This window comes from Rhodamnia argentea, chromosome 7, assembly GCF_020921035.1.
Source record: "Rhodamnia argentea isolate NSW1041297 chromosome 7, ASM2092103v1, whole genome shotgun sequence".
Lineage (NCBI taxonomy): Eukaryota > Viridiplantae > Streptophyta > Magnoliopsida > Myrtales > Myrtaceae > Rhodamnia > Rhodamnia argentea.
The window spans coordinates 21,322,199-21,342,040 of NC_063156.1; the positions used below are offsets into that span (position 1 = coordinate 21,322,199).

Sequence of the window (19,842 nt, forward strand, 5' to 3'; positions counted from 1 at the left end):
TATTTCGAAGAAGGGCCTAAATTACAATCATTATTTCAAAGAAGAGCCTAAAGTGAAGCATAAACGACGAAAATACCCTTGGTTAAACCTTTCTTTGAAATAATGATGGCATTGCAAATTCTTATTTTAAATAAGGTTCAATTCGGACCCTAATTTAAGAAAATAATGATATTCCATACTCTTATTTGAAATTTTCTCCGTTTAAGGGTCTTACAGGAGACGAAAGCAAACAAAATCAAAAGGCCAAAGATCACGTGAAGCTTTGGAGGATTGGTGCTTCAAGAAGCTGTGGCAAACGAAATAAAGAGGTGTACTCAAGCTGGGGAGCAAAACGGGTCCACCTACAGTAGTACAATTGTTGAAGGGTCAACCTCAGTGCGCTCTTTTAGTCTGTCAAACCTCCAACAACGGCCATCATTTCTCCAAAGTTGAGAGAATTTGGACAAAAGCTCCTTGGAACAATTTGAGACAAAAGCAGACGGGAAGGGACAAGCTTTGGCACGCACCAAAAGCAACATTGTCTCTAAGAATTCATGGTCTACACTCCTTTTTTTTTCACCTTTTCGCATGCATATAGGGCTCAATCTCTCTCAACATATGTATGTATGTTTGTGTGTGTTTCATATCATTAGGTTTCTCTAGATATGCACGTGTAGTGGAGTGTGGAATTATAACCTTTCTTTTGGATGCGTCACTTGTCTCAGCCAGTCACAAACTTAGTGCTAGAAGCATCCCTAAGATCTTATCTGTGCCACTTTCACAAAGTAAATTACATCTTCATCTTATTTGACAAACCAAGAATGTGCGAGGCTTGCACAATGTATTCAGAGATAGTAAGAAACGGTACGGAGTTTTCGCGTTGCATTTGTTAGGGTAATTGTCCTTTAATAGCTCTATTAGATAAATGACCGTGCACATTCAGAACTTTTACTTAAAACCTCCATTTATTAGGTGAGATGTGACAAGTTAATTGTCCGCACTTTTAACTCATCTTTGAATTTCCTACGTGGGGCAGCCTAATTTTCTTTGTTTTCAAAAGGTGCATCACGAGTTTATGGGCCAATCAGTGCGTTGTACCTCCGAAAAAAGAGAGAAATGATCTAGCTCTTAATCATCTCGTTTGGGTGAATTATGAAGTTTTAAAACTTCATCAACAAGAGACGTCTTGGTAAAGTTGAGAGAAGGTTTAAAAGTCCAGTTACTCGATGCCTTCACAATTATCATTTTTGTTTTTTTTTTTTCACCATTCAAACCCGAAATATAAGCATAATTCTCATATTATGATCTCAACGTTATCATTGCGTATGATTTTCCTCGAGTGCGTGAATGTGGCTCTATGTTTTCCCACGAGAAAATAGCAAAAAAGTCGAGTCATTCGGGGGACAAACTGCGCTCATGTCACATCCAACTAAAATTTTGCATCCACAGTAAAAAGAATGTGTTCAGAAATGGGAGCTGATGACAATCTCTTTCGTAATAGTTGCGCATTTTCGTGTTTCTCCTCATATGCAGGAACAGTAACCGAAGAAAAAGAGGACAAGAAATAACCATCTTAAGTGGCTCACTAGGAAAATGGCAAAGTGCCTCAGATAAGGGCAGACAGTGATTATTACGATTCGAGTATAATCGAAAAGGTTGAGAATAGGAATAGAAGTATTTTCGACTATTCACCGGTGGGAACACGCGGCAGAAGAGTCCGATAATGTAGCAAGAGGGAGCTCATCGTGCCCGTAACATATCTAATTAGACTCACATTCACTCGAAGGCTTAAGCTGATGAGTTATGGGCTAATTAGGTTATATATTAACTGCTCAACACCACACCAATACTCCGATGTGAAACTTCGCTAATCACATGTGGATCTGAACATTGGCAACACCTTCGTATGCGTGTGTCTAGGACCAAATAAGTGTGCCTATGGACCCCAAAGTATAATCTGTCTCTCAGCAGGGTCAAAAGGCATTACTCCAACAATGGTGCAGCAGCCGAAGAAAAAAGGGTCACCAACGAGAAAAAAGTGTGTGATGGCGCTCTGACTTACTTAGGGTTTTGTGTTCATTGGTTTGAGGCTTACGCGACAATATTTGAGCTTTGGTCAAAACAACTGATGGACTACATTCAGAATATTATAAATCCAGCATATGTGCGTGGCTTCTCTCTGCAAAAACTGGTGTCTCGGTGTGTTGAGCTTTTGAGTTGCATCTTCATGAAGGAGATTTTGAGGTACTTGGCAGGAATTGCAGGCCCCAGTGGGTATGGCTCTAATGCTACGGCTGAGGAAGTCACTGTGGATTGCTCTTGCTTGCTTCCTTCTCACCTCACTGCTGTCATCACAGGTTGGTTGGTCTCTGATCAAGCTCTTGCTTGATCTTCGTACGAAAAAAAAAAAAAAAGGAGTCATCTTCTGCTTTCTTTTCTATTCTTTGTTTGGGGTGGGGAGGTTGTTCATCACACTGTTTTGCTCACAATGTGTTTGGAGTCCGCTTCTGCTTTGAATGAGATAATTCTCTTCTTGCTCGACATGTTTCTCTTCTTCTTCCATCTCTCTCCCTCCCTCTCTCTCCATGTTCATCGAAGAATATTGTATTGTTTCTTATGATATTTTCACTGTTATGGGTTGGAGTTTGCTTCTGCTCTGAGAGAGAATTATCTTCTTGCTGCACATGTTTTTCTTCTTCTTCCTCCAAGAGTTCTCTCTCTCTCTCTCTCTCTCTCTCTCTCTACATAGTCTGGGAAGAATATTGTATTGCTTCTTATGGTTTTCATTGTTATGGCCGTCTTCTCTGTGAATTTAGAACACTCGTAGCTACATTCGAGAGCAAATCATTTTTGGCTTCTAGATGGACATGTTTTGCCAAATCAGTGGCACAAACAACTCCAACAATGACCCCATTAGACGATGTTGGTGTCCATTAAGCTGCTAACAGATAATTACCCAATAATGGGGAAGATGAGATGAATTACCCACCAAAAAAAAAAAGACAGACATGCATGCTAATGGACTAATGGTCACGGTTGGTTGGTAGCTCTCTATAATTTTCCTCTCTGCGGTTCTTTCTCCTTCATTTTCTTCACCAGATCACTTGCTTTTTGCACCATATCTGCTAAGCCCAGCATGTCCTCCTCATTTTCTCTCCATTTAAAAGCTCCTCCACATTAGAGATGTCATCAGACTAACATGCACGTTTGCCTACAACCCCAATAATCACTTGCTCTTGTATAGATGAAATCCGAAACTGATTTCGCCTTTGCGCTTTCGGGTTGTGAAGGGGCTACATCAGGAATTGGAGCAGAAACAGCAAGAGTGTTGGCAAAGAGAGGGGTCAGGATAGTAATAGCAGCAAGGAACTTGAGAAAAGCGGCTGAAGTGAAGGACAAGATTCTGCAGGAATCTCCAAACGCCAAAATCTTAGTGTTGGAGATCGATCTCAGCTCCTTCACTTCCATTAGAAGATTCTGCCCTGAGTTCTTGTCTCTTGGGCTGCCACTTAATATACTAATGTAAGCTCCTTACTTTTGCCTTCCGCGATCGCATTTTTCGTTCATCAACGATGACGAGGAAGACGCAAAATGCTTTCAGAAATAATGCAGGAGTGTTCTCCCAAAAGTTGGAGTTTTCGGAGGAGAAGATTGAGATGACATTCGCAACAAATTACTTAGGTAATGAATCGATCTCTCGTTGATCAATCGTAGACAGTGCCAAATTCTCATCTTAATTCGCCCGTTGATCTATCAAAAGAGTCTCGGTATAACCAGGATAGAATCCAAGTGGAACCTATTACATGCTAAGAACCTTCAAATTTGAAGTTGATTTACATATCTTAGTGGAAGTCTAATCGAGGGAATTCATTTCGGCAGGACATTATCTACTGACGGAAATGCTATTGGAGAAGATGATAGAAACCGCGTCGCAATCAGGCATAGAAGGAAGGATCATCGAAGTTTCCTCGGTCATCCACCGCTGGGTGAAGAGAGATTCTTTCAGCTTCAACAAGATTATCAACCCCAAAATGTAACCGAAACATGATTCATTCAACTTCTCGGTAACATTGATAGAAAAAGTTAACTCGCCGATCAACCCTCTACTCGTTTGTGCAGTTACAACGGCACGCGTGCATACGCTCAGTCGAAGTTAGCCAATGTCTTGCATGTCAAGGAAATGGCAAGACAGCTCAAGGTACAAAAGTTTCACGCCATAGTCGAGAGTCAAGAGTCATTTCATGATATTTTCCTTCAATTGCTCAATCACATCTCACACCAGAGCTCACGTGACAGGCAAGGAATGCCAGAGTTACCATCAATGCAGTCCATCCAGGAATAGTGAAGACTGGAATTGTCCGAGCACATAAAGGCTTTATTACAGGCAAGATACATGTAAATGCATCCGGCTAAAACGAAATTTTCTATTCACATGCCTAAAAAATTCCTAGTTTGCCACGTAACTTTTCTTTTACTTCTAGGACTACAACTCAAGAATATGAAATAAACCTAATCCCATAAAATTTTCTCCATGCAGATTCCCTGTACTTCATTGCTTCCAAGCTACTGAAGACTGTATCTCAGGTTCATGTTCACAACTCACATAGCGCGTGCAGAGAGTAATTCGGATTCGATTGTAACAAAAGCTGTCTTTGTGATTGCAGGGAGCATCAACAACATGTTATGTTGCTCTGAGCCCCAAGACAGAAGGGATCAGCGGTAGATACTTTGCAGATTGTAATGAGAGTACCTGCTCCGGTCTAGCAAACGATGAAGATGAAGCAAAGAAGCTATGGAAGCAGACAACTACATTGATCCAGAGACGAATCCGGCAGTAGACCGATATTGGTCGTACCTTTTGTAAAGTTACAGCGGCTAGGAGTCATGTACATAAGGTTATGTATTCAAAGAATACAGAAGGCGCACACAGCAGTAGGCTTATTGGTGGAGAAAGCAAAAGCAAATGAAAATAAAGCTACTTTATAACAGTAGATATGACAAAATTCCATTTCCGTTTCTTCAGACTTCCCTAAACGCAATTCTTTACCTGGAACTTACTCTAGACGTAGCTTAGTTCTCTCAATCTCCACCATCTAAATATTCACATATATCAAGTCCAAAGGAGATATCTATGAACTGGTTACTTCCTTCAATTGTACATGTTCATTATCTACATCAACATCGATGGAATCACAGAAAACTCCACAGCTGAAAGATACATATTCATGAGATGCAAATCGCTAAACATGTGGGGTTTAGACAGCATTGACATGCAGTCAATGACAAAGAAACCTAAACAGTTAATTAAGACAAAACTAATGTCACGCTTGCTTAAGCTGACTTTTTTGGCATAAGCAAGCTCCACATGTCATTTTCATTAGGAAAGCTAAAGAGACAGGATTGTCCTGTAAACGATTATAGATGACTTTGCCATTAGTTCATACAAGCTTTGCTCTATTCTTTTATCCTAAAACAAGCTTTGCCTTTTATTCCCTGTGGCGAGCTTTTCATGTCACAGAAAAACATCAGAGTATCATTACACGCCCTAGGAGCCTACTAACCATCTTCCAGGAATCCTATGATCTTGACAGTAATAGAGTATATGCATGGACTTGTAACGACAAAGAAACTAATGTTAGCTGCTTAATATGCTCCACGAACACACTCGCTTTCTGAAAATTACACCAACATCAACAGTGTGCCTATCTTGGTGGATAAATTTGAAAAGTAAATGTAACTTCCTGATATCGAATTGCTAATTAAATCTTATTGTCAGAATGAACAGTCAGAATATTAAAATGACTATGTCAATGGAAAGAACGTGAAAAAAGGGGATAGAATAGAAAGGGAGATAGCAAGAAAGCCAAGGCGAATTAAGACAAAAATTACAAAGAACAATTCATCTTAATTGGCAGTAAACAGCTTACAATCGTGTCTTGACATTAATCAGAAAGAGCACATTCCCAACAAGGTACACAAGCCTTCACTCCTAGAATCAAGGGAGCTGCAGTAAGTAACCCAGAGAATACAAGGTAGTCGTACACTCAGGCCAACAACTTTCTGTGGTTATGCATCACCTTCACGCGTTCTTTTGGGTTAGACCAAACAAACGAGTACCTCAAACCAAAAAATGGGGACTTCATCCAGCCCAGATGCCTCATAAGATGCGCCATCTTGGGATAAAAATTGTAAAACCTTCTCTTACATGTTAACTGTCAGGCAACCTCTCTCACTGATAATTAGAACTCAACCATGTCACAAGATGTGACAAACTAGGGATCAAAAATTACTGGGAAAATGTCTCAATCCTTATTACTTAACCTGAAACAGAGAGACAATCATGGTGTCATAAAACATGGACAAAACCTCATGAGAAATTCCAAACTTTAAAGTGGCGAGGAGGAAACGAAGTCAAGATACACTAATGGAGAAATTGAAGTTTTCATGCACATAATATTAACCTTCAGCAGGATTATTATTTTGTTTTAACAAGGACCAATAAGACCATGACAGAAGGGTGACGACATAGGAAGTCCAGGAAATTTTTCTCGCGGTTCAATGTGGTCCTAGGACTTTTCTTGTTCAATTTAGTTCCTAAATTTCTCAATATCAATTCAAGGCCGTCCTTCCTCTATCCTTGTCTCGTGCTTTTGGCTGCATAGTGTGCCACCTCATTTCTTTTCTCCACCTCATATATTTCCATCTTTCTTCTTCTTCTTTTTCTTCTTCTTCTTAAACTGCCCAAGCACATATCACCGCCATTACAGAGAGCAGCTACCAGAGAGCCATCTTGTTGTCGCTAAAGACCTGCTGTACCACTCATTCTCTACAAATACCTTGATTGATGGACCCCTAGCTTGATAAACCCGCCGTCCCCTGATTCTCTACGGATACCTCCATTGCCACCATTACACGTGGAAGCCCGCATGTAAAAGTTAACGACATCATCATCCACGTCAGCTAATGCCATTGGATTTTTTAACAAAACAACGACATTGAACCGATTTTGAAAAGTTCAAGTGTTACATTGAACAATGAGGAAAAGTTCAGGGATATCCTGTGTCATTACCCCTTAAACAAATAACCCCACCTGAAATGGAGAAACTTAAAAAGCTTAAATGTAACAAAGCCAACTGAGGTTCCACCTACTTGATCAGAAAGTATGGATATGAAGAATCAACCCTGTTAAATGCAAAATGTCCTGCACGAGCAGCTATCTCATTGAAAAATGGCCCCAGCCCACTATTCCCAGTTTTTGTCCACCACCAAATTGATAATGACGAGTAATTCCAATCTTATTTGCTGACTGGTAAATGAAAGCCCCAAAAGTACTGAACCAGGCACCCCTAGAAAACAACCAAATGACAACCAGTAGCCATCACCAGTCTCATATACGACCACTGACTTCCACATGGTGGCTAGCAGTTGAGCATTTCTCCCACTTAATTGTTTTTAAATAAAAACCTCAATCATGCATCTCATCCACTTTTTAGAATTTGCAGGCTACTCCTACATATGAGAGTGTTTCGTGCAATTCATAAATGTTATGATACACCTCCAAATAATCCTTCAATATTCAGTGTGAATGTCTGAGCTCAACTTGATGTTAAATGCTTCAATCCGAATGACAACAACAAGTACAAGTTATCAATTTGGTTCGATTTTAGTTACTGGTTTGATTTATTTTTTTATTTGAGTTCCGCCCAAATATATAAGTTATTGGATGTAATTCAAACTGAACCAAACTGAACCACAAATGCCCCTAAAGTATCTCCTAGCAACTCAAATAGGCATAAAAAGGAAAGTTCTATCCAAGAATACCTTCGAGATGACCGGCGACGAGATGATGTGGATCCTGAAGATGTTGCTATTCTAGTGCTTGTACCGCGGTTCACTTTCTTGATATCTCTATCAACTTCCCCACATTCAACATCATAATTTTTCTTCGTCGCTGGAGACTCACTTATTTCAGTTGAAACTGAGGTGGCTGGAGCAGACAGAGAATTCACTGAATACTCTTGATGGACAGTGGTTGTTGACGGTGAGGTTCCTGTATATCATGATATAGTATATTAGCGTTTGCACAAAATCCACTTTGAAAGAAAATAAGGCAAAAGTAGTCAAATGTCACAGAATGAAAACCATAGCATTTGAATGAAGTCATAGACGAAGTCAGGATACATGCTGGCGTTGGCTATTCAGATCTATAGGTGAAAGGTCTGATAAGTGTTGATAGTCACAAAAGTCAACTTCATATGCATAGAATGTAAAGGAAACAAGAGAGAGAGATATACCCCGTGCTGCAACTTGTTGAAACTTCCTTCTCATAGTCCTCACAAACTTGTATAGATCATTGCTTTTGTTCAACTCATGGATCAATTCTTTCGTGCCGTCCAATGGGGGATTGCATTCCAATACTAAGACAATCCAGCAAAAGAAATAAATGGGTAAGCAATGTCACCTATAATTTAAATATTCAAGCATAATGTCTAATAACAACAACTAAGCCTTACATGTATACATGTCATTTGCATGGCGAATGGTGAAAAGGTACACCTTGTGTGGACTTTCTACCTCGATATTATCAAACATGAACTTCACCCCTACAATATAACATTAGAAGGCATGAGACCAATTATGCAACATAAAGGAATAAAAATTACCATCCATGCGCTTGCATTTACCAATTCCACCTTCAATTTGGAAACCAAGAACCTTATTGTACCAAGAAATTGCCTCTTGTATATCCCCCTTTTGACAAATTCTCTGTTCATTCTTTTCTTCAAATGCTGTCAAAGCTGTCCATGATCAGAGGAGCAAGCAATTAGATGGAGAAAGGATCGACATTCTAAAGGAACATAAGAGACACTTAATAGTAGCAACAAATCAATATTATGCTAAAATAACCAGAAGAAACAAAGAAAATCAGTCAATAACAAAATAACAGAAATGTTGCAACACATCATGAACTTTTCTTTGTCCGACTGTGTTGCATTTGCTCTTCAGGTTCAAAGTTACATAATAATGAAGGAAAATATATGCGAGTTAAATAAAGACCTGTTAAAATACAATAACATGTTTCATCTAACAGAGGAATCACATCGGGTCCTTCAAGGCCAAATAGATTGGAAGAACAAAAGCCAAGCGTTACGAATTTGAATATTCAAGCCAATGGCTCAATGCAATACGACAATACAGGGAAAGGAAAATGGGGGCATTCTATGTGAAATTGGTTGCACCTAATGCTTATGAGACAGAAAAACATATTCTTGCATTTCCAGGAGAATTTGTCCTGATGAAATCATCACAATACCAATGTTCCTGTTTCAACTTTCCTTTGCATCTTTCCAGGATAAGCAGGCCTAGCAACACAACTAGTAGTATCATCTACACAGGACACACACAATTCTGACACAAGGGTCAAAGTCAAAAAACTGAGTAGTGACCAAAACTTTACAGAACTGCACCTTACAATTCTGCTGACTGCACTCAAAAGTAGATAAAAACAAAGGCAAAGAGCATACCAATTAATTCTTGGGATATGATTGCAGCACACTTATCCCTCCTGGCCTTCTGGTCCTGCACGGATCTTCTAAGATTCTCCTGCCTAGATTTTAAGGCACAGATAGAGTCCATAATCGCCATTCGCTTGGCCTCAGCACGAGTCTTAACTACACAAAATCAGATACTAATATTCAGTGAGCAACAAAAACCGTACTCCCATAGGGTACCAATTGTTTTGCCGGGCAATGGAGAGAAGACTTTGAGTTTGAATCAGCCAAAGCATTTGCCTATGACAGAAGAGCAATCAAACTACTAACCCAAGAGACTACTGAATCCACATGCTTAAGAGACACAACAAACGAACTGCGAAGCCATCAAACTAATAAAAAGGGAAAATAATATACACCATGGAGAGGGAGAAAGACCACGACAGTCAAAAGCAAACCTGCGAGAGCTTTGACAAGCTCATCCTCCACTTCTTTCAAGCTGCTCTTTGACTTCGATAGTCTTCCTGCCATAGGATAAAGAGTCGAACTTCATCTCAAACTCTCCAATTAATCCAAAATCACACCACCGCAACAGAAGTAACCCTTGCCCCCACACTCCTCTCGATCCTCTGAAACCCTAGCCTAGAATGGCTATAAAAGACTGCAAGGTGCTGTTCAGAGAACCAAGAACGAAGACAGACCTTGATTTTGGACGGTTTCTTGCGCTTTGGCCTTCATGGACTGCAGAGAATCCAGAAACGACGAAGCGAAGGCCTCGATTTTGCGCTGCTCGGCGGAGATCTCTGCTTCGCACGCCAGTCGCAGAGACTCCATCTTCTTCCGCACCGATTCCCCTTGCATCGTCGTCCCCACAGAGCGATAGAGGGAGAGAGAGATTTTGAATGTGCTTCCAACTCTTAGCCCGCCATTTTTGCTTTCAAGTTCAAATACGAGAAGCCATATTGCCTAGAAACGAAAGAGGAAATGGCGAAGGCCCAAAAGCGACGGTTGATGGGAGAAACAGTGACTCGAGCATGTGACTCGGTAAATCGCTGAGTTCGGATAGAAATTCAAAAGCAATCGCTGAGTTCGACAGAATCTGCAATTACATCACTGGATTTTGTCCACAAATATTTTTTTTTTTTTTTGGTCCAAAGATTTTGTCTACAATTTGGGAACTGAAACTTAGCTGATTTTAGCTTAGGACGGAATGTTGTCAAAAAAATTGAAATTGTTGTAGGCCCAGGGTCTTGCCTGGCCCACCACACGTTGGGCAGATTTATGAATGCGTTTATTTCACGAAAAACTTCGTGCCAAAAGAAAATGCTTTTCCGGAAATCATTTTTCAAGAAAATAATTAGTTTTTCTTTACTTGATGATATGTGATCGAAAATATTTTTTGGTATTTGAATCTCATTTGGATAATGATTGCAATCTCATAACTTTATCTCAAGTAAAATAAATTTGAGTCTTTAATTTATTTTTTATTTTCCATTTTTTTCTTCTACCTTGCCTATCGATGGGCGAGCTCGAGCTCGTTACATCCATTGAGGCTCGGCCTTGCTCGATATTGGCGAGGCCAACAAGGCTTGACCTTGCCGACCCGCACCTATGGATGGTTACTGGCTATCGTCGAGGGAAATTAAAAATAATAAAAATAAAAATAAAAGAAAAGGAATAAAGAAAAAAATATAATAACATATTACTGTAAAAAAAAATATTAAAAAAATCGAGAGGAGAACTTTTGAAAAGTGTTTTTCTACCTCTTTAGATTAGAGAATCCACTTTCATGATTTTATGCATGAATAATTTCGATGATCGGAAAGTGTTTTCGATTGGCTTGTCATATTCGGCGAACCAAATCGGTGAAAGTTTGAGAAACGAATGCTCGAAAAATATTCTCATTCAAACAACGCAACAGAAAGAGGATGACTTATCCAATCACATAGTTTTGGCTACGAAGATCGAACTCCATAGCACACCCTAAGCGAATAACTCCTTCTTAGACGTGGTCCAATATAATTCATATTCAAGCGCCTTTACGTAAAAAAAAATTGGTCAAATCTAGGCAAGAGAGACATAAATTGGGCCCAATGCAAGGCACGGGTTCTCATTGCTTGTTCATCATTCAAGTCTAAAATGCATCGGATGCCAATAAATGTGAATTTTTGTTCAATGGTGCCACAGGACACGAAAGTCTCGTGGCTGCCAGTGGAATTGAGATGAACTACGTGGGCCGATCCAACGATAAATTTTGACTTGGGCCTGATCACAAGACATTTGGGCTTTTGGGCCGAGCCTGGCCTTTTCAGATTTGCCAGATTGGCCTAGCTAAGCCCAACAAGCAAAGCAGCAAAGCAACGACGACAACAACAACAAAAAACGATAAAGTTCGAGAGAGAGAGAACGAAAAAGATGACGTGCCTTTTGTTTGCTTTTTTCTAGAGGTATCAATATGAGTCTTTGACCCATACTTTAACCCACTTCCGTTCTCTTGAGTCTTATATGGGGTTAAGCAAATTTAAAATAAAGGTCAAATATGAGTTGAGCCTTATAAAGTCTATTCAAATATGAGTCTTAACACAACTCACTTTCAATCCACTTTGGACCCATTTTCGGCCCCATAGCCTGTAGCTTCCCAACCCACCTATAAATGGGCCTCAACTTAAATATATTATTTTATATTTTATATTTTCTTAATTTTTATTTTTTATAAGTAAAACAAAGAAAGACAAATAAAAATAAAAAAATAAAAACTATTATATAAGGTTGTCCGCCGCGTGCCCACCGACCTCGGTTGCCCGCTACCGCCCACCGACCACCGTCGACTGTCGCCGTAGGTCACGGTTGCCAAACTCGTTTAAATGTTTAGGCTGCGTATGGTAACCATTATGTTCCGAAAAACCGATTCTGATTCAAATGACTTTTTTCGATTCTGTTCTCGAATGAGTTTTAGAGAATCAGAATGCGTTTGATAACTGTCCAAAATTTATGTTCTTGGAATAGAAATGTGTTTGAGAACTGCACAAAATTTCTGTTTCGAAAAACTATTTCTCTTCCTAATTTTTTTCATTTAATTTAAATAACTATGTAGTTACTTTGTAAAATTTCATCATAAATTGAATATTAATTTCCAATGCACACTAAAATAATTTAAAATACATTATTTTTTTAGCATGTCATAAATGAAAGACAAATTTTAATACATGAGGTTTGAAGTTCGATTGAAGCATGAGATAGTTTCCATATTAAGAACTCGTTTTTTTTTTAAATGTTGCGTTGTCCAAAATACATACAAACATAGCAGCTAAATAACCAACTTATCCACCGACCAAAAAAAAAAAAAAGAACTAAATTATCATCCGACAAAATACAAGTCCTTCACTATCATTTTGTAGCTTTTGTCCTAAATCTAAGTGGGTGTTTGGCTCCAGCTCCACGTGCAAATAGTCACATTTTGTTACACATGGCTACGAGTATATATGTTATCATCCGCACGTTGGATGCCAACATCTTTTGTAAATTTTTTGTAGAAAAGTGAAATCTATGAAATCTAAAAAATTTAGGTCCAAATTTATGAAAATGAGGCCAAACTAGCATAATCTAAGCTTCTTCTATTTTTAGGGATTTTCTAAAAAAAATTTCAAATTTTTTTATTTTATTTTTATTAGGTTGAGGGAAAAGTGGCGAGTGAACTAAAAGGAAAAAAATGAGAGATGTGAAACCACATTCCGTTTTGTAATTCTCAAAAGTGATTTTTTTTTCTAGAACTAACATTTTTTTATTATGAATTTTGCTCTAAAACTGATTCTAATTTTCTAAAATTGATTATAAAAATAGAATCAAAATCAAAATCATATAAATTACCAAATAGGGGTCTTTTTTTGTTTTTGTTTTGTTTCGGAAATGAGAATCAGGGCAGAATGATTATTATGCAGGTCTTTAGAGATTGCGTTGCCTGTCCAGAATTTGTTTTACTTTTGCGGGTACGAAGTGATAATTTTCTTTGGGGCTGGGAGCTCTGACACTTGAAGACAACTTTTGCTTCGAAGTACCTGTCTGCCACAAAAAAGAGACATTGGCTCTTCGCTTTGCCCAGATTGTCACCACTTTGTGAGGATCTGTACACCATTGTTTTATTCCTTCATGTAATTTAGCGGAGGGCATATACTGTACGGTCCATAAAAAAATTCCACCGGAAAAATGATTGACGCGCCATTTGTCAACCACGGCACGTCTACTTGCCTAGAGATTTAACCGGTGGATCCGCTCCGGCGTCGCCCAGTCCGATGGCCCCTTCCGCGAGCTCGGGCAAGAAGTGGTGCGTGCCGCCATCAGCCGCGAATGACCAGCCGCCCACCGCCAATCGTTGCCGCCCCGCCAGCCGCCATCGGTCGCCGGAGACAAATGAAAGAAAAAAGAAAAGACAAATAAAATAAAAAGTACTTTTTAAAGAAATTATAAAGATTTTTTAATAATGAAAATTTTTTGCATGAAAACAATAAAAAATTAACAAAAATATGAAAAAAGATTCACTAGATTTTTATTGCATAAAAGTATTTTAGTAATATCATTTTTTATTATTTAATTTATTTTTTATTCGATGTGAAGTTTTTATCTAGATAATATATACATGTGAAGATCTTAAAATATTTTTATATGGGTCGGATCACATTCGATTCGATCCAAATCCGAATTGATTCACCCATTTAACAAATCTACGTTTTTTCCATTGAAAAGGGCATCCTCCTCCTCCCATCTTTTTCACCGGCAAACCCTCCAGAACGGTTGCAGAAGCCCCACCACCTATGATGGATGCAAGCAAGTTACTGCATTTTCGAACGGGAGGAAGAGGAGCACGACCTTCTCTTTCCAGTCAAGTCAATCCAGAACGCGAGTCTGCTTTCTTTGGGCAAAAAGGAATAAACAAGAACTTCCCTCATGCGTGCTTCCTTTTGACCGCTCTCTCCCTCTCTGTGTCTCCCCCAAAGTGAAGGAAAAGGAAAAGGAAAAGGGAAAGGAAAAGGGCAAGACTTTGTTCTGGTAAAGACAGAAGCAGCTGGGTTGGTTGGCAAGGACCTCTTTGCTTAAGTTCCTGTTCGTTTCTGGGGTTGACTGCAAATCTAAATTCATTGTCGTGTTGCAGACATATCCATGGAGATGTGTCTGCTGAGATGCATTCCGTTGTTTTAGCTGAAACCTGTTCTGCAAGTTAGGATGCATTTTAAATGTTGCAGAGAAGGTCCACTGACCATGTCTGGTGTGGTTACTTGAGAGAGAGAGAGAGAGAGAGAGAGAGAGATTACAAAAGCCCCAAGATGAATTAGCTAGTATTATAAACACTCAATAGATCCAAGATATACATAACTCCAAAACTAGGAGTAGGATTATCCAATCAGCAAGCTGTCAGGGAAAGCAAAAGAACCATGTAAATTTTGCAGCAATACCAACTCAAACCATTTGATGCCTAGCTAGTGAAGAAAAAAAATATAAATTCATCTGAAAACGAAATGGCTAGCAACTTAAGCAAGAAAGAAAAGGGTAAAAAACAAAGGAAAAACTCTCTACAGTTTGAGTCATTCTGATCTGATCAGGGACATCTCACATTTCTTCCGGGACCTCCATAGTAAAAGTAGGTCCCCCAAACTCCGCTCCTCCCTTGCCTCACATCGTAGCAGTTCGGGTGATCGGCCAAAACGCGTAGGTTGGACGGAGGGATCAGGCTGTTGTCCCAATCCACTACTTGTAAGTTCCGGAAGTAGGACGACCTCTTGAACCCTTCGCCGGCGAAATGGCCGCTCCCCATCTGTGTGGAGGTGTGGTAGCCTCTCGATCTGGTGTTGACGATTTCGCCCCCAAATTGCACCATGTTCGCGTGGCTTCTCAAGTGACTAAACAGGTATTCCGGCCAGTACCCTACGAGGAGGCCTGAACCAAATTGGAGCCACCAGTGTCCGTGCTTTGGATCCTGCAAATAGTGCATCGGCATCATTGGTCTTGAGAGCGACTCGTTTGGATAATCAATTGACATTAGTGGGGTCTAATCATATGATTTGCTACTTTATTGTAATGGCATGAATTAGCTCTTCTTGATGGATCTAGTTCAGTATCTTTGCTCATATGCAGAGGGGTAAAAAATCAGGAGGCCACATGAAGTGTTTTGCAGTTGTGACTGGAAAAAAACAACAAACAGAATCTTACAAAATGATTAAAATGCTAATTAGAGGTCGCCAACTTCGTTTATCTAAAAGTGGGTCTCATGATGGATCTCTTCAGCACATTTGGCAACAGTGCAACTCTTGTTAGATAATTGCTATTGACCATACAGAGATTGGCCGTATTGATCAAGTCCTAATTTTTATGGTGTAGGTAAAGAAGTCTAGAGCAGACTATCTACTTCACAAGTTATTTCGAGATTATAGAGATTCTCGAGTTAAAAGCCAAAAAAGCTCCATGTATACATCGAAATAGCGGCATTCAGTTTACCTTCCAAACCATTACACTAATGTCAAATTGTCTGCCGTTGTAAGAAGACCTCGGCGAGATAGCGGCTCCAATAGCGATCCTTCTGTTTGTCTGAACAAAGCCTGAGCACAGTAGGTTGTAGCAGCCGGTTGCTTGGTATGCATCTGTCTGCAAATTGTTCGCCTCTCAGTTCCTTTTCACATTTCTTATATACATAATTTACGGAAAGATATAATTCGACTTGTTTCTTATCTCAGATTGACCTAGCCAGATGATACTTACGGTCCAGTAAGTGAAGAACCTTGGGTAGCTATCTCCATATAATTCCGGGCTAACCTGATTATAGAGAATGTTTAGATAATTCATCAGTCATAAACAACAATTCTGGGCTAACATGATCCTTTAATTATGTGTCAAACATTAACATTTTCATTTTTCTAGGCCTTCATATAAAGTTATTCTCTAGTATTTGTGGTCTGGTTTTCAGAATGCAGAAAAATATAGCAGGGAATGATCGAATACACTTGCCTGCCATCCAGCTTCGATTGTGTTAAGGTCATTGCCGAAGGAACCTGAGATAACCCATATTTGCGATAAGCTAAACTCATACTCATCCGTGACACGGGGCGCCCACACGTTAATGCTCGCTTTGGCTCCATAGAATTGGTCCCCATTCACATACACAACTGCATGCTGTAATCAGGAAAGCAATACTTCTTTAGATTCCTGCTTTATAAAATACTACTTATCCGAAGAACGACCGTCGAAATTATTGATTGTTTCGGATCAAAGGTTGTTAGGCTGTAACTTCCATCAATTAATGTGCATGGTCCTCTTTTCAATTATGGGGTTTTAATTTTCAGACGGCTCAACATAGACAGTTCAATAATTTGATAATTGGTGCCAAACAACAGATTCTATTCGTGTAAAACTAGGATTAGTAGTAAGCAACAAATACCTAAAAAGGTATATTCAGCTGTATGAAGGATTAAAAAGTTCAACATAGAAGGCAAACGTAATGTGTTTTCTCGTTTGCTGATTATGAAGGAATGTTTCCTACAGTAGCAAAGCCAGAAACTTCTTTTTGTTAAGGAATGTTTCCGATAGTGGGAAAAACAGAGTCTTTTGCAATATTTCTTGTTTATCATATCCGAGTTCATTATTGACAGTCCGACACAGACAACAAAACGCTGCGTCAGCAGAGACTCGCTCACCTCATGACCACTGCCTGTTGAGTCCCTCCTAACATTCCCCCTCAACTTCCTTCCAAACCTTCTAATGGAACTCGCCCTGAGCATGTCTCTCTCCGTGGTTCTTCTGATTGGAATTGTCCCTTCTGGGCATGACTCACCTGCCTCGGCCCATAGCTGAAAAGCATCTGTGACATCATCTGTGGTGGAGTCATTGCCCTTTGGCCTCTCTGGTGGATCCTGAAGAATCCCAGTTATTCAGACTCAAAATCTTCCACCTTTGATTTATTCGGTGAATTGACAAAAGGTGGAAGTAGTACCAGTGCTTTCTGCCCTTTGAGCTGAGGGTGGTCCAAAGCAGGTTGAAGATGAGTAAGCACACAGTCTATCAAATCGCCATCTGGGCTCTGCCAAAAGGAAAAGCGAAAAAGACCATTCATCTTCCTTAAAAGAAAACAACATAAATGAACGGCATTGCCGAGCCAAATGCTCTATCAAGAAAGACCAGAAAATTAGTAGAAAAAAAATATAAGAAAAGAAAAACCTGGATGGTCTTCACTGCAGGTTTATTGATTTTCTTGAGGTAAGCGTGGACTTTCTTCAGCTTGTGCAGCTCGTTATGTGGATGGAAAGTCTGGTTGGCTGGTGGATGGTTAATGGATTCTGCTGCTGCAGTAGGCAGGGAAAGAATAGGGCTCAGTAAACAGAGAGCAAGGAAGGAAGAAACCAACATGGGCATGATCCGAGGAGGAGGAGGAGGAGGAGGAGGAGAATGCGCCAATTTTGAGGAATGTTTTGACTCTGAAAAGGAGTGCTGTTGGGTTCGCATGACTTGGGGGGCGTTGTCCTGTTTGGGGGTGATAAGCACGAGACAGGAAGAATTCAAAACAGAGAGGGATGGTTACTGTTCATGGCCACACGAAACAGAGGAACATTCAAAGAGTGCACAGAAAGAGAACAAGAGTCGTCTGCCTCTGCCTCTGCCTCATCGTTTTCACAATATTAAAACACCTCCCCCTCTCTCTCTCTCTCTCTCTCTCTCTCGCTTGAGAATCTGGTGTTTTGGTTTTATGTTTCTGACACGGGAGAAACTTGAGGCACGAGCCGCGAGCGTATTGGAAATGGATGAAGGGGGAGGAGCTGAACTTCTACCGCGGTTTTTACCCACAATGGGTAGTTTAAGACAGATCCGTCTCTGTTCTGTATGGGACCATAAAGTTGAGAAAATCTCATAGGATGATGCCAGAACAGGAAATCACAATTTTTCTCTTCCAGTATCAGTTTGGGTAAGAGAAAGATTTGGCAAGAATCGGGAGAGCCAGCTCTCGGAATTTATGCATATATCTCGTTTAATATTGCATATCCTCGATTAATTATATTTGGTATCGCGTTTATCTTATAACCTTAGATAGCTATGTAATAAAATGTATAAATAAGCTCCATATATTCTTTTTTTTCATGCGCATCGAAATCTATTGGAATTTTTCGTTTTTATATAAGACAGTGCTTTTATCCGGAGGTGGGTTTTCTTTCGATACCAGCTGCATCGCTCAATAACTATTTTACCGAGTCAGTCGGCCATATAGGCCGGTCGATGCTACGATGATGCCAGAACTTCTCCTTCGCCGGTTCATAACCGTGTTATAGTTTCAAAACTTTCTGGTCATAACCCTCGAAATTCAAAGTCAAAGTTCCACAAAGCTCACTGGAGCCCCGAATGATGGGTGGGCCCGTGGGCCCCAACCTAATTGAACAGCACCCCCGGGTCCCACCCCGGACCTGACAACACTCTGATGTCATGGTCCACCTAAGCAATGAGGGCCCCGTCCGGAGGCCATTAATTACGACATAAATGACTCTCTTGCAGGTGGCAAAGCCCGGCTAATTAATGAGATTAGCTGGACCTGCACCAATATGGTTGGTTCCGTAATTTCGCGTATTAGCAATTTAAGAACGCCGTATTAAATTTTTTTCCTCATGCATCGAGTATGCTACTTTACGGGGATTCTTAGTTTACGCTAATATATCCGTAACTTTTTTTTTGTGCTAGAGTTCCTTAGGGCAAATTAAAATTGGAAATTGATACCGCTGAGGGAAAATGGCGTTGGATTCAGCGGTTCCAATCGATTCGATTTTGTACCCAATTCTAAGAGCTAGAAGCCAGTCCATCCCACATAGGTTCTCTAATAAGATACTCGAACCGACCTAGATATTAAAGTTGACCCGTATTATCTGTAATTGCCGCTCAACCAACGACATCACCGTCTATTTTAGTGACGAATTTCACTTATGTGTCCCGTTTTGTTAAGGCTAGATCATCAGTCAATTGAAAATTTGAATCTGAGAATTTCATAATTTTTCGGGTGGAACCAGGAACCGGTTGGCTCTAAGTCCGATCGGTGCCAAAAGTTCAACAAACAACGTAAATAAAATAATGTCCTTCTAAAGAAACATGCGTATGCCCATGTGGGAGCCAAAAAGACCCCCCTCCGCCTGAATTGTGATTTACCTTTCTTTTTTAGGTCCGGAGTGATGATGTTTGCCACTTCCCAAAGACTTGCCCTCTTTTTTATTCCTAATTTATCCGTTGTAAGAAAAGAAATTGTTCAAAGAACAATAATACTCTTATAATTCACTAGGGGCATCAAGATGTTGAAGGAAATATTTCAAATAAATGTCTGAAGTTGGACCATTTTTTGGAAAAAAAAAAAAGATAC

The 19,842-nt window shown here is 39.9% G+C and overlaps 3 protein-coding genes across 5 annotated transcripts; 1 reads left to right on the forward strand and 2 right to left on the reverse strand.

Moving 5' to 3' along the window:
• The first annotated feature begins 1,963 nt into the window (after positions 1-1,963).
• LOC115734774 (short-chain dehydrogenase TIC 32 B, chloroplastic) lies at positions 1,964-4,920 on the forward strand. 2 transcript variants are annotated; one of them, XM_030665692.2, is made up of 8 exons: positions 1,964-2,336; positions 3,270-3,501; positions 3,581-3,660; positions 3,859-4,012; positions 4,099-4,177; positions 4,276-4,374; positions 4,517-4,563; positions 4,644-4,783. In XM_030665692.2, the coding sequence occupies exons 1-7, from the start codon at positions 2,108-2,110 to the stop codon at positions 4,547-4,549; spliced, it is 906 nt and encodes a 301-aa protein (XP_030521552.1). In that variant the 5' UTR covers positions 1,964-2,107; the 3' UTR covers positions 4,550-4,563; positions 4,644-4,783. The 2 variants fall into 2 exon arrangements, with proteins under 2 accessions (XP_030521552.1, XP_030521551.1); XM_030665691.2 differs by having other exon boundaries at positions 1,965-2,336; positions 4,276-4,363; positions 4,644-4,920.
• A 911-nt stretch (positions 4,921-5,831) lies between these two features.
• LOC115734756 (kinetochore protein SPC25 homolog) lies at positions 5,832-14,768 on the reverse strand. 2 transcript variants are annotated; one of them, XM_030665656.1, is made up of 9 exons: positions 14,757-14,768; positions 10,172-10,366; positions 9,929-9,994; positions 9,504-9,650; positions 8,664-8,777; positions 8,493-8,582; positions 8,274-8,396; positions 7,801-8,029; positions 5,832-6,300 (listed from the first exon to the last, which is right to left on the reverse strand). In XM_030665656.1, the coding sequence occupies exons 2-9, from the start codon at positions 10,329-10,331 to the stop codon at positions 6,282-6,284; spliced, it is 948 nt and encodes a 315-aa protein (XP_030521516.1). In that variant the 5' UTR covers positions 10,332-10,366; positions 14,757-14,768; the 3' UTR covers positions 5,832-6,281. The 2 variants fall into 2 exon arrangements, with proteins under 2 accessions (XP_030521516.1, XP_048138490.1); XM_048282533.1 differs by lacking the exon at positions 14,757-14,768 and having other exon boundaries at positions 8,673-8,777; positions 10,172-10,585.
• Positions 14,769-14,772: 4 nt separating this feature from the next.
• Positions 14,773-18,281, reverse strand: LOC115734755. Its single transcript, XM_030665653.2, has 7 exons — positions 17,670-18,281; positions 17,446-17,532; positions 17,150-17,365; positions 16,464-16,628; positions 16,218-16,271; positions 15,957-16,103; positions 14,773-15,438 (listed from the first exon to the last, which is right to left on the reverse strand). The coding sequence occupies exons 1-7, from the start codon at positions 17,952-17,954 to the stop codon at positions 15,061-15,063; spliced, it is 1,332 nt and encodes a 443-aa protein (XP_030521513.1). The 5' UTR covers positions 17,955-18,281; the 3' UTR covers positions 14,773-15,060.
• Between the last annotated feature and the right edge of the window lie 1,561 nt (positions 18,282-19,842).